This window comes from Corylus avellana, chromosome 7 (assembly GCF_965113065.1).
Source record: "Corylus avellana chromosome 7, dhCorAvel1.hap1.2, whole genome shotgun sequence".
Taxonomy (NCBI): domain Eukaryota; kingdom Viridiplantae; phylum Streptophyta; class Magnoliopsida; order Fagales; family Betulaceae; genus Corylus; species Corylus avellana.
Genome location: NC_142496.1, coordinates 27,268,190 through 27,281,516, shown reverse-complemented (window position 1 = coordinate 27,281,516; position 13,327 = coordinate 27,268,190). Strand labels below are relative to the sequence as shown.

The 13,327-nt window shown below is 39.1% G+C and overlaps 2 protein-coding genes across 2 annotated transcripts; both read left to right on the top strand.

The window, feature by feature from the left end:
- Window positions 1–190: 190 nt before the first annotated feature.
- On the top strand, window positions 191–7,492 carry LOC132184047 (patatin-like protein 2). The gene is made up of 9 exons (XM_088518088.1): window positions 191–322; window positions 534–715; window positions 860–1,046; window positions 1,168–1,329; window positions 1,456–1,473; window positions 2,204–2,207; window positions 6,745–7,025; window positions 7,146–7,324; window positions 7,432–7,492. The coding sequence occupies exons 1-9, from the start codon at window positions 191–193 to the stop codon at window positions 7,490–7,492; spliced, it is 1,206 nt and encodes a 401-aa protein (XP_088374214.1).
- A 2,340-nt stretch (window positions 7,493–9,832) lies between these two features.
- On the top strand, window positions 9,833–12,509 carry LOC132184465 (patatin-like protein 2). Its single transcript, XM_059598107.2, has 7 exons — window positions 9,833–10,060; window positions 10,229–10,410; window positions 10,543–10,732; window positions 10,858–11,019; window positions 11,321–11,623; window positions 11,745–11,917; window positions 12,026–12,509. The coding sequence occupies exons 1-7, from the start codon at window positions 9,929–9,931 to the stop codon at window positions 12,144–12,146; spliced, it is 1,263 nt and encodes a 420-aa protein (XP_059454090.1). The 5' UTR covers window positions 9,833–9,928; the 3' UTR covers window positions 12,147–12,509.
- Window positions 12,510–13,327: the final 818 nt, after the last annotated feature.

Genomic DNA, 13,327 nt, shown 5'->3' with positions numbered 1-13,327 from the left:
CAATGATGAACATCCCAATTCAAGTGTATCAAAGAAACCACTATGTGACGGGTCATATTGGGCATCATTGATCTCATGAAAATGTTGATGCATTACCAGGGCTTGAAAGCTTCAAGGAGTGTATATAAATAGATTGCCTTTCTGTTGTTTAATTCCACAATCACATCGATCTCCACACCACTAATTAGTTATGGAGAAAAATAAATCAGCCCTACGGCCTCCAACTCATGGGAACCTGATTACTGTTCTTAGCATTGACGGAGGTGGAATAAGAGGGATTATTCCTGGAATCATACTTGGCTTCCTTGAGTCCGAGTTACAGGTCATATTAATTTATATATAAACCCATCAATGCATGGCACATGCTATCCACATATATGAACATATTGTATAGCCAATATTATTGGTTTTCAATCTGAATATTTTATTTAAAAGCATAAAGTAGAGTTAATCATTGGTATACCATGCATTCTGATTTTTGTTTTAACCTAAAATATGGTTTTTAGAGTATTAATTGTTTGTCTGTGGTGCAGAAACTTGATGGTGAGGAAGCTAGAATTGCAGACTATTTCGATGTGATCGCAGGGACGAGCACTGGGGGTCTCATAACTACCATGATAACTGCACCTAATGAAAACAGTCGTCCCTTGTATGCTGCAAAAGACATCAAGGCCTTCTATTTTGAAAATGGCCCTAAAATATTTCCTCAAAAAGGGTAAAAAGCCTGAATATATAACTTTTTCAACATGCTAGCTAGTAACATATATATATCGTACCATATATATGCACTAGTACTATATATGTCTTTATTCTATATTTAATTAACATAATTAGCCCAATCTGCTTAAACGTACAACAGTTGTCCATTTGCTGTTGCTGCAAAAATGATCAAAAGCATATATGGGCCAAAATATGATGGAAAGTATCTTCATAGCCTTCTGAAGGAAAAACTAGGGAGCACGAGATTACACCAGACACTTACCAAAGTTGTAATCCCAACTTTCGACATCAAGCAACTTCAGCCGACTGTTTTTTCCAGCTATCAGGTTTTGAAATTAATCCAAGTTCTTTAATAAATAAGTCCTGCATGCAGTCTAATTATGTCACATAAAACAAAAGGAATTAAGTAACCACATATATATGTTTTTGTATTGATGGTTTGATTAGGTAAAGAAGCACCCGCACCTCAATGCCTTGCTTTCAGATATATGCATCGGAACTTCAGCTGCCCCAACATATTTCCCTGCACATTATTTTGATACCAAGGACTCCGCTGGAAAAGTGAGAAACTTCCATCTTATTGATGGTGGTGTAGCTGCTAATAATCCGGTAAATGGGTTTGATATATATATATATGAACATAACCTTCAAAATCATTAATTTAATTAAAGGTTTCTGATTAATAATTTCCCTTATCTAATTCTCGTATATATATATGATCCATGCTATATATAGACTTTAGTTGCGATTGGTGTAATAAGGTTTGAGAAACTCTATCTCAAGGTGATGATAGAGAGTATTTTCATTACGATTTATAGAAGGTGTACAATAGACTATACATGGTAAACATCCCTTGGCTACAATCTTTCCAAACCAGGGATAATGCGATCAATATCTCTCTGAGATATTTACATGGAAATAATCACAAACAGAGGAGGATATTGTAATCTACATAAGGCATAAAATATCAAATCATTTTATAAAATCAAGGACCCAATCAAGGAGGTTGTTGACCTTCCTTATCAGACCAACGTGAGCTGTCCATGATGGAGAGAATTGGTGCCTTATCACTCCCCCTCAAATTGGGCTGGGGGTCAGGCCATAAGCCCAATTTGATTCGCAAATCGGCAAAAGACAGCTTGGGCAGTGGCTTGGTAAAAATATCGGCAAGTTGACGGTTGGAGGGAACAAACCGTGTTTCAAGTGCACCAAGAGCTACACGTTCACGAACAAAGTGATAGTCTATCTCAATGTGCTTAGTCCGTCCATGGAAGACCGGATTAACTGTCATATAAAGGGCACTAAGATTATCACAGAGAAGGACCGGCGGCTTGGGAAGCGAGAGTCCAATATCACGAAGAAGGAATGATAGCCAAGTTAACTCAGCGGTAGCAGATGCCATGGAACGATACTCAGCCTCTGCACTAGAGCGGGCCACGGTAGATTGCTTCTTAGCACTCCACGAGATGCAATTACTCCCAAGGAAGGTGCAAAACCCAGTCGTGGAACGTCGAGTAACGGGACAACCAGCCCAATCAGCATCTGAAAAAGCATAGAGATCAAGGGAACTTGAAGAGAGAATTTGCATACCGAAGTGAGTGGTGCCACTAATATAGCGCAAAATACGTTTGACCAACTTGAAGTGAGCCATTGTGGGAGAGTGCATGAATTGACAAACAAAGTTCACACTATATGAAATATCAGGACGGGTGAACGTGAGGTATTGAAGTGCACCAACAAGACTATGATAGTGAGTCGGATCAGGGAATAACTCACCACCAGCAGGAAGCTTGCGACTGTGGAGGGCCATAGGTGTAGCAAGGGCTTTGCAGCCCTCCAAATGGGCACGGGACAACAAATCCTTGGCATAGCGAGTTTGACAGAGAAACAGACCATGATCAAAACGTCGAACTTCAATACCTAAAAAATGATGTAAGAAACCCAAATCCTTAATAGCAAATTCATGACCAAGGTGAGTGATCAGCCATTGGATACGAGCGGGGTTGTTGCCTGTGACAACCATATCATCAACATAGAGGAGCAATATTAAGATGCCAAAAGAGGAGTGATGGATGAACAGACTTGGGTCAGCAGTACTGGAGAAGAACCCGAGACTTAGAAGAAATGTACTGAGCCTATCAAACCACGCACGCGGTGCTTGTTTGAGGCCGTAAAGAGCTCGATTGAGCTTGCAAACGTGCAGGGGATGATGAGGATCTTCAAAGCCCGGAGGTTGCTGCATATACACAGGTTCAGACAAAAATCCATGAAGAAAGGCGTTCTTCACATCCAACTGGCGAATATCCCATCCTTGAACCATAGCAACAGTGAGGATTAACCGAATACTTCCAGGTTTGATAACCGGTGAAAAAGTCTCGAAAAAGTCGATGCCATCAACTTGATTGAATCCCTTTGCGACAAGCCGAGCTTTCAAGCGTTCAAGAGACCCATCAGACCGAAGCTTTACCTTATAGACCCATTTGCTACCCACAATGTTCATACTTGGTTGTTGAGGTACGAGATCCCAGGTGTGATTGGCAGAAAGAGCTTCAAGCTCATCATGCATGGCAGCCTTCCAACCAGGATGGCGCAAGGCAGATTTGATAGTGCGTGGTTCAGTGGGTAGAGCAGGGGAGATGCGAGCGGCATGAAAGTCAAGGTACTTGGGGTTAGGCCGAGTAATCCCATGTTTGGATCTAGTTTGCATAGAATGAAGGTTGGGAAGATCATTAGTAGGTGGGGACAAAGGCGCAGGAAAGATACCTGGAACTGTATGATCAGTAGCAGATGTAGAAACTTCTGAGGAAGAGGAATCCTCTGCAACTGGTTGGGTCTTGTCGATGAGAGATGTAGAGGGAGCCATATCATCAGAAGGGCTAGGACTGAGGGGGGGTTCACACGTGTTTGTGTGGGCTGGCTCACCTAAAGTAGGTTGTGAGCTGGCCACATCTAAAGACTGGTCCACAGCATCACAAGAGGCATGACTGGGGCTATCAGAAACGTCAAAATTGGGGCTGGCCACATTTAGAGCATTGTTCAAGTCATCATATGAACCATGGGTGGTGTTGGGCCCACAAATGGGTGTATGGGCTGGTACATGGCTAGTGTTGGGCCCACTGTGAAGGGCTGAGATACCCACATCAGATTGCAAACTATCCATATCAAAAGAGGATTGAGGGGCTGTGTCTGGAGAAATAGTGTCTGCGGAGGGAATTTCACTAGCTGGAGTTGGTGAAGTCACCCAATCATTAAAGGTGCAAAGCTCCCCCTGAATGGGAGCATCATCATAGAGACAACTGGGCTTCGTAAAGGGTAGTACCTTCTCATCAAAAACAACGTGGCGTGAGATATAGATCCGGCCAGTAGGAGGATAGAGACACTTGTAGCCTTTGTGTCTGGTGCTATAGCCAATAAAAACACAAGGCAATGATTTTGGAGAAAGTTTGTCATGCCGATAATCACCAAGGTACGGGAAGCATTTACAGCCGAATACCCGAAATGTGGAGTAGTCTGGATGTTTCCCAAAGAGTCGGAAGAAAGGAGAATCCATGCCAAGATGAGGTGAGGGCAATCTGTTAATTAGGAATGCAGCAGTAGAGAAGCATTCTACCCAAAAACGTGATGGCAAGCGTGCATGGAACATCATAGTAAGCCCAAGTTCAGTAATATGTCGATGCTTGCGCTCTGCAGTTCCATTTTGTTCGGGAGTTTTTGGGCAAGCAAACTGATGGCGGATGCCAAGGTTGACCAAGTAACTTGCAAGGCTACCGTCATTAAATTCCCCACCTTCATCACTTTGAAAGATTCGAATTTTAGCATCAAACTGACATGTAACAAATTTCTGAAAATGAACAAAGCATTCAAAGAAATCAGATTTGCGGCGCATAGGATAAAACCATGAAAATCTAGTGTAGTCATCAATAAACACAGCATAGAACCGAAATTGTTCTTTTGATCTCACGGGAGCAGGACCCCACAAATCACAATGCACTTTATCAAATGGTGATGTTATTGATTCATCAACAGATAGAAAGGGTAGTCGACAGGACTTTCCCATTTGACAACTAGTACAGATCTCGGATGTTTTATTTTTGGAATCAAAAGAGATAAGTTTCCTCTGTCGCAAATGATCAACGATCCGCTGTTGGGGATGTCCAAGTCGCTGATGCCAACCTTCGCCATTTATTCTCCTAAACCGATGTGAAAAGAAAACTGTTGAGCCTCCATCAAGAGCATACAGACCACCGCGTCTACTGCCCGTAGCTACTATTTTGTTGGTTGTCCTGTCCTTAATCACAAATCCATCCCCATCAAATTCAAAGAGAAGAGGATAATCAGATGTAAGCTTACTAACAGATAATAAATCTTTCTTAATATCTGGAACAAGTAAGACATTCTTTAATTTAAGAGATGAGGAACCAGAACCGATGGTAGCTTGCCCAATATGGGTAATAGGAAGACTATCTCCATTTCCAACCATTACTCCATCTATGCCATGATAGGGGGTAAGAGAGTGTAAGTTACCTGGATCACCCGTAATGTGGTCTGTAGCACCAGTGTCAGGAAACCAGGTGGAGTCTTGAGTATCGGCCAGCTTCATGGCTGCAAGTGCTTGAGGAATATCATTTGGGGTGAAGGCATGATTGAAGCGGTTGAAGCAGGTGAGGGCTGTGTGGTTTCGCTTGTTGCAGATCTGACAAGTGGGTTGTTCTTCTTTATTGTTGCCTGGGTGCGCAACAGATGTGGGATTCTTGGCCACATACGGAGAGTTGGAATTTTGAGATTTTGACCCAAAAAATTGGCCTTGTGTAAAGCCTTTTCCTTTTGAATTAAAGTGGGTGGGACCCATTCTTTTCTTACCTTTATAATTGTTGGTGTGAGTACGTTGACCCACAAAAGCCATCTGATGGGTAGAAACATTGGCATCATCTAGCTTGAACCTTTCAGTATGTGCTTCCAAAAGAATAAGAACTTCTTCATAAGGAGGAATTGGTGGCCTGAGCATGGTGGTAGTGAACATCTCATACCCTTTGCCAAGGCCACTAAGTAGCCAAAAGGTCTTCTTGTGATCTGGGACTGATTTCCCAATTGCAGCAAGATCATCACACACGGTTTTAAACCGTTGTAGATAGTCTTGCAGTGGAGCGGACCCACGTTGAATTGTGGTGAGCCGCTTCTTAAGTTCAAGGCGACGATCATTTGAGACTCGGGCAAAAGCATGCACCAATGCATTCCAAACTTCTACCGAGGTGTCGAGTCCCACTACAATGCCAAGAACATCTTCGGATAGCGTAGCAATCAGCCATCCTTTAACCAAGCGATCAGTCCGACGCCATTGAAGAAACATCGGATTTGGATCTTGGGTATCCGACGCCTCTGACGTTTTTGGATCTTGGGTATCTGATGTTAGGTACTTGGAAGGTGCCTTTGTCTCACCTGTGATAAATCCTTGTAAGTCATAGCTTTCAAGAATATTGAGCATTTGGGTTTTCCATCTCAAAAAATTGGTGGCATTGAGGCGGAGTGACACAAAATTAGCGACATTTTGTGTCACTGGGTAAGGGTATGGTTCAGTCGTGGTGGAAGATTTGGTGGTGGGCGACATATTGGAAAGAAAAAAAAATTGTATATGGAGTTGATATTGTTGCAGGGGAAGAAGGGAAGTGTATACTCTCTATCTCACCAAAAGCTCTGATACCATAATAAGGTTTGAGAAACTCTATCTCAAGGTGATGATAGAGAGTATTTTCATTACGATTTATAGAAGGTGTACAATAGACTATACATGGTAAACATCCCTTGGCTACAATCTTTCCAAACCAGGGATAATGCGATCAATATCTCTCTGAGATATTTACATGGAAATAATCACAAACAGAGGAGGATATTGTAATCTACATAAGGCATAAAATATCAAATCATTTTATAAAATCAAGGACCCAATCAAGGAGGTTGTTGACCTTCCTTATCAGACCAACGTGAGCTGTCCATGATGGAGAGAATTGGTGCCTTATCATGGTGAAGTGACAAAAGAGATCAACCATGGGAGTCCTGATTTCCGTTCCATAAAGTCAGCAGATTATGGTCGATTTCTTGTTCTGTCATTGGGCACAGGCTCGACAAAAGTTGAAGGGAAATACAGTGCCATGGAAGCAGCTCGGTGGGGTATATTCGGGTGGTTAGCTAGTGAACATTCTACCCCATTGGTGGATGCGTTCACCCAAGCAAGTGCTGATATGGTAGACTTCCACATTTCTGTGGTTTGTAAAGCTCTTAACTCTGAAAAAAACTACCTCCGAATCCAGGTAATCTTCCATGTCCAAAAGTTCTATTCAGTTGGGAATTTCAGTGAAGTTAAAAATGATGTCTTAAAAAGTGAGACAATTAATTAACTTCATATCATTGGAATGCATGAGAAATTGCAGGATGATACATTGAAAGGGGAAGTGTCTTCTGTTGATATTTCTACCAAGGAGAATTTGGAAAATCTTGCAAAAGTTGCACAAGTATTATTAAAGAAACCTGTTTCAAGAGTGAATTTAGACACGGGTAATTTTGAGCCTTCGAAACATGATCATGAGACTAATGAGCAGGCTATCACAAGGTACCTTAAATTTCCTACCTAGCTCATGTCAATATTCTCTATCAATTTTCGTTTTAAAACGAGAAATCTCTTTCAATAATAATGATAGCCTTTTCTAAATAATGCAGGTTTGCAAAGCTACTCTCGCAAGAAAAGCGCCGTCGGGAAACCTCGTTCCTGCAGAAATGAGCTGTGAAGTACAACATATATTAATCTGATGCGCGCAAGGGCAGAGACGAAATATTAGTATTTAAGTCCTACTAATTAATGGAGTTTTAATTTTCAAGAGTCGAGAATATGTTTGATATTTCAATAAATGGGTTAACGTTTGGTAATTCGATAAATGGGTAGTAATTAAGTGAATCTATTTAAGTACATTTGTACTCCAATAGAGGGATTGATGAATAAACAAAGTACTTCTTCTAAGTTATTTTGAAGTGAGTACATTTGTATTCCAAGAGGAGGTGATTGTATGGCGTCCCACGTCGCTTGAGTATGGGTATGGAGATGAAGATGTAGGTGCTTATATATATACTTACACCCTTCATGATAATAATGCATTTTAAAGCCGTGATAATTATAATCCCATTAGAACTCCGCAGTTAAGCGAGCCTATACGAGAGTAATATTCGAACGGGTAACTTCTTGGGAAGTCTGGTTTGGGTAAGCAAAAAACAAACAATATTATATGTCAATGGGGTGAAATGTTACATATTAACGCCAAACCTGATTGTTTTCCATTACAATCGTGCGATCAACGTTTGTCTTAAAGCAGCTGATCCGACGCCATGATGAAAACCATAACTCAAACCTCCCCACTGTTGCCCACTACAGACTGTGAAACCACCAAGAGACACCAACAACTGCTGCCGTCATAGAAAAAAAGCCCATCTCACACAGCCTTAACCCGTCGGTCCCAACAACTTATATCAACATCCAATTCTTTCACCACCCTAAACAGCCTGATCGACAACCATTGCACCATCACCTAACACCTAACCGATAGCCACCACACAAAATCCAATCCACCACCCACTCCACACACACACACAAAAAAAAAGAAGAGAGGCTACCTATGTTTTGTTACTAGTTAGTTCACATCAATTGATTATTTTCCTTCTCTCTAAACATAAATATTCTTCCCACCTTGCTGGTAAATGGAAACATAAATATTCTTCCTACCTTGCTGTTAATTGGACTGAAATTTTCTCTAAACTGGTTTATAGGAAATTTTCTCAAACTTAGTCTAATAAGTGCTAAGTGTCATGATTTCTCACATATTTTCTTTAATATTCTTAATAGTTATTTATTGTTATTCCACTAACCTAAGAACCAAAACATTAATTTTTTAGAAATCTAAACATGTTGAATGACACTTGTTATTTATTAGAATAGGTTGAATTTTTTTTTCTCAAAACCAGTTTGGTAGAAATTTGTGTTCCTACCAAAAATGGATTTATGAATTGCAGCAATACAAATACTAGACTGAAACTAAAGTGGTAAGATTATATACGTATATACACGCAAAGACAGTTTGGTAATCGCTACCACAGAAAATTGTGAATAGGTGCTGCTAAATGTTCCAGTCAAGAAAAGCCTAAAGTGCTGAACACTCAACGTACACACGAACTATTAATTAATTGTTAAATGCTGCAGCTCTGTCGTTATTCTCTACTTGGTTCCTAATTTTTCAATCAAAACTGTTAAGAATGCATGACTAACCATGCATGTTGTTGCATTTGCAAATGTTACAGATCCACTGCATCGATAGTACTTCAACATGATCTAAAGACCAAATCCATAAGACCAATAGAATGATTAGTTTTTTAAACATTTTCTTGATGCAGCATATTGAGATCATGTCTATCATGTTAAAGCAAAGGCTTGCATGGTGAAATTGAATGGTACACCTTTGTTGAATTCTTGATTTTCTAACAAGTTACCCTTTGCACATAGAATCTCCTTTGCAAGTTATCCTTAATTTCCCAATTGACGTTTTCAATTTTATCACCATATCTTTCAGATGCCGCCTTTTTCGAATCAAAATGAACGTGTTGAATGAAAATTTGATTCTCTAGTATGCTTGTTCTTGAATGTGGATCCATTGTATGTAGGCAAAGGAAAGAAAAAAGTTGAGGTTAACCAATCCAGGAGCAGCATGGTGTGGGCCTGATGCCTAACTAGACAATCCGTGAGAAGCATGGATTAATTCTCACCTACAATTCTTCTGAATTAATTAAGTCTCACCTACAATTCTAAGTCACTGTGGCCATAGCCTATGTAGGAACTTATATGAACTTTTCAATTGTTCCCTTAAATGCATAACCACATCAAGTGGTCCCAACTTGAACAATAATCGAAGAAAATTCTAGCTGGGTCAAAATTGAAACACAGTCATCAAATAATCACTTCTTTCTTGGTTTGATCCATTCCAACAACGCGGTACGTGGATTGATCATTTGGGAGCCTATATATACCCATATACTACTCTCAAAGAGAATATCAAGAATCACAACTTCATTTTTGAGCATCATAGGAGAAGTTCTCATTTTCCCTCTAAGGCACGTGCGTAAAACCTCTCCCCTCCCACTCACTTATTGTTTGCAATATCCCATTCCGGCACTAATGGAAGCAACAAGCGTCCCCCTCCAGCCTCCAACCTATGGAAACTTCATCACCGTTCTCAGCATTGATGGCGGTGGAATAAGAGGGCTTATTCCAGGAACTATCCTTAGTTTCTTAGAATCTGAGCTTCAGGTAGAACGTTTCGGGCATGCAAAACGCCTATAACTACACATTTCGTAAAAAGAAATTCAACATCTTTCATTCAATATGCTTAAGTTCTGCCCTTTTACATGCATCATTCTAGCTAGTGGTTCAGCATTTCAAGTACTTACGCTATATAGTATTGTTTGCATGGTACAGAAGCTGGATGGTGAAGATGCAAGGATCGCAGATTATTTTGATGTGATTTCAGGAACAAGCACAGGAGGTCTTGTAACTGCCATGCTGACTTCCCCAAATGAGAACAACCGACCCCTCTTTGCCGCTAAGGATATCAAGGACTTCTACCTAAACCATTGCCCTAGAATCTTCCCGCAAAACAGGTAAATTAATTGAAAGTTCCAATAGGTCAGAATTTCTTTAATATGATCATCAGTGAAGCTTTCCTATTTGATCATTAACCATATTATGCTTTTTACAGTTATTAACATGATAACATTTTTGCCAAATTGCAGCTGTCCTTTATTTCCTCATGTTACAAAGATTGTCAAAGCTCTTTCCGGACCCAAGTATGATGGGAAGTATCTACATAACATTATCAGGGAAAAACTAGGAAGTTTAAGATTGCACCAGGCATTGACTAATGTTGTCATCCCAACATTTGACATCAAGCGACTCCAGCCAACCATATTTTCTAGCTATGAGGTTGAATATTTCGTCTCTTAATTGAAATAGATTTTCTAAAATTTTCTTTCCCACTATAACTTTGGGTTATGAAGGAATTGCAAATGATGGAGCCGAGTTATACTAATTTGCTTTTCATGCATCAGGTAAAGAAAAACCCAAGCATGGACGCCTTACTCTCAGATATATGCATCGCAACCTCAGCTGCTCCAACTTATCTTCCAACTTATTACTTTGAAACCAAAGATGCCGAAGGGAAAGTTAGAGAATTTAACCTCACAGATGGTGGGGTTGCTGCTAATAATCCGGTATAGATCTTTCAAACTCCACATCATACCTTATAATAATATATACAACATTGTTGTTAGAATATTCCTATATATTTTCCATGTTAATTAGCATGATGATTTAGTTTCTTTCTAGGTTTATCATTCATTTCTTCCTTAGTCTAAGTTACCATATTTACCTACCACATTTTTTTATAGGAACACCTTTTATATTATGTAACATATATCAATATAGTCAATATGTAGTATTCTTAACGACTTCATCAATGTCTCTCAGCTTCTGCTCTTTTTATCTAACTAAAATCTATGTGCACATTTTCAGGCCTTAGTTGCCTTGGGCGAAGTATCGAAGGAGATCAATAGAGGAAGTCCAGACTTCTTTCCTATAAAACCCATGGACTATGGACGGTTTCTGGTAATATCATTAGGAACTGGCTCACACAAAGATGAAGAAAAATACAAGGCGACTGACGCAGCAAAGTGGGGCATACTGGATTGGTTAACTAGGGGTGGTCACACCCCAATAATTGATGTATTTTCTCAAGCAAGTGCAGATATGGTGGATGTCCACCTCTCTGTTGTTTTTCAAGCTCTTCATTGTGAGAAAAGTTATCTACGGATTCAGGTATTATTCACACCCCACATATCCTTGACAAGTGGCAAAGAAAAGTCAAAGCTTGATTTTTTTTTTTTTTTTTTTTTAAACTGAGATTTAACAGGGACATGTTTGAATCAAAATAATGCAGGATGATACATTAAGCGGGGTAGTATCTTCTGTGGATATAGCCACAACAAATAATTTGGATAATCTTGTGAAAGCTGGAGAAACACTGCTAAAGAAACCAGTCTCCAGGGTTAATTTGGAGACAGGTCTCTATGAGGTTGCTAACCATGAAACTAATGAGGAGGCTCTCATAAGGTATCAATCTATTAAATATTAATTCTATACAATTCTTTTTAGCAAAGTTTTGTTTTAATTATCACAATCGTAATTAAGATGATGAAAATCATATATATGTTCTTGCAGGTTCGCAAAACTACTTTCCCAAGAGAGGCAGCTTCGCCATGCTAAGTCCCCCGTTGGACACGCCGCCCATCACAATCACAATGACAATATTCACACTCACGAACGACATTACGATTACTGATTTTGCACGTTAATATGTGTTGTAATTAAGGTCGTCGGACGTACGCAGAAAAGTCCACCTCCTGATTCATTCATTATTTGTTTCAATTTGTTTGAATAAACTACAAGCTAGGATGCAAGATTTTTTATTTTTCTGTTTTTGTACGCAATTGGGAAATAAATGTAAGCAAGTACTTAGCCTTCTTTCAACTTGGCAATAAATAAATTGCAAGTCACGTTAATTAGACTATTCTTTTTCCATTTTGTTCCTGCATGAAATAGCGAGAAGGTGGGGGGAAGTTTCCAAATTTGCAAAAAAAATCGTTCCAGTCAAAATTTCTACATGGCCTACACGTACGTGACCAAGAAATTACAAAGATCTAGTGTTGACTAGTACTCCCTCGATATCACTATCAGTGGCTGTCAGAACTATTCACCAAAAAAAATCCAAGCAGAATTATTGATGTATTATCAACTATACAAATTAAACTTATTAAGTTAGTGATGGAGTTACCATATCTAGCTAGTTCTTAAGAAAAAAAATAAAAATCAATAACATAATGTAAGCTAGCGTGCTAGTTGTCACCTCTAAAATGCTTTTTCCAAAGATAAAACATTTTTTTTTTTATATATGAGTGCATTGTATATAGCTACGTTACACCTTCAATTTTGTATATATATATAATTAAAGAGTATATGGACTCGAAAATAAAGGACGTACGGGTCAGTATGCAAATTCAGCAATGGGAGCTACAAATTGTACTTGAGTTGAGGAGATATTGTCATGAGATGAAAGAAATGGCAAGACAAGATAGAGAAATTGTAATAGTACAAATTAAATAAAATATGATATTAGTTATTCAATAATTCTATATGTTAGAATATTTTATATATATGTTAGGCTATTTTTTGATATTAAGCCTTGATTTGGTTTTCTTGTATAGGCTTATCATTAATTCCCTACATACCTAATTTACCACACCTTAATTAACCTACCTTGCTTAGAAAAAAAAAAAAAAATAATTAGCCTACCTTACTGTCCTTGCTCTAGCTTATTTGGTACATGCATAATAATGTTCAGCTGATCGATGTAGAACAACACTTAATTTCATGAAGAAAATGAGGGGAGACATTGTCATTTGAAGGACATCTGAGACTCATTTGAATGAGTCTGTTAGATGAATTTTGGTAAAAATTATTGAA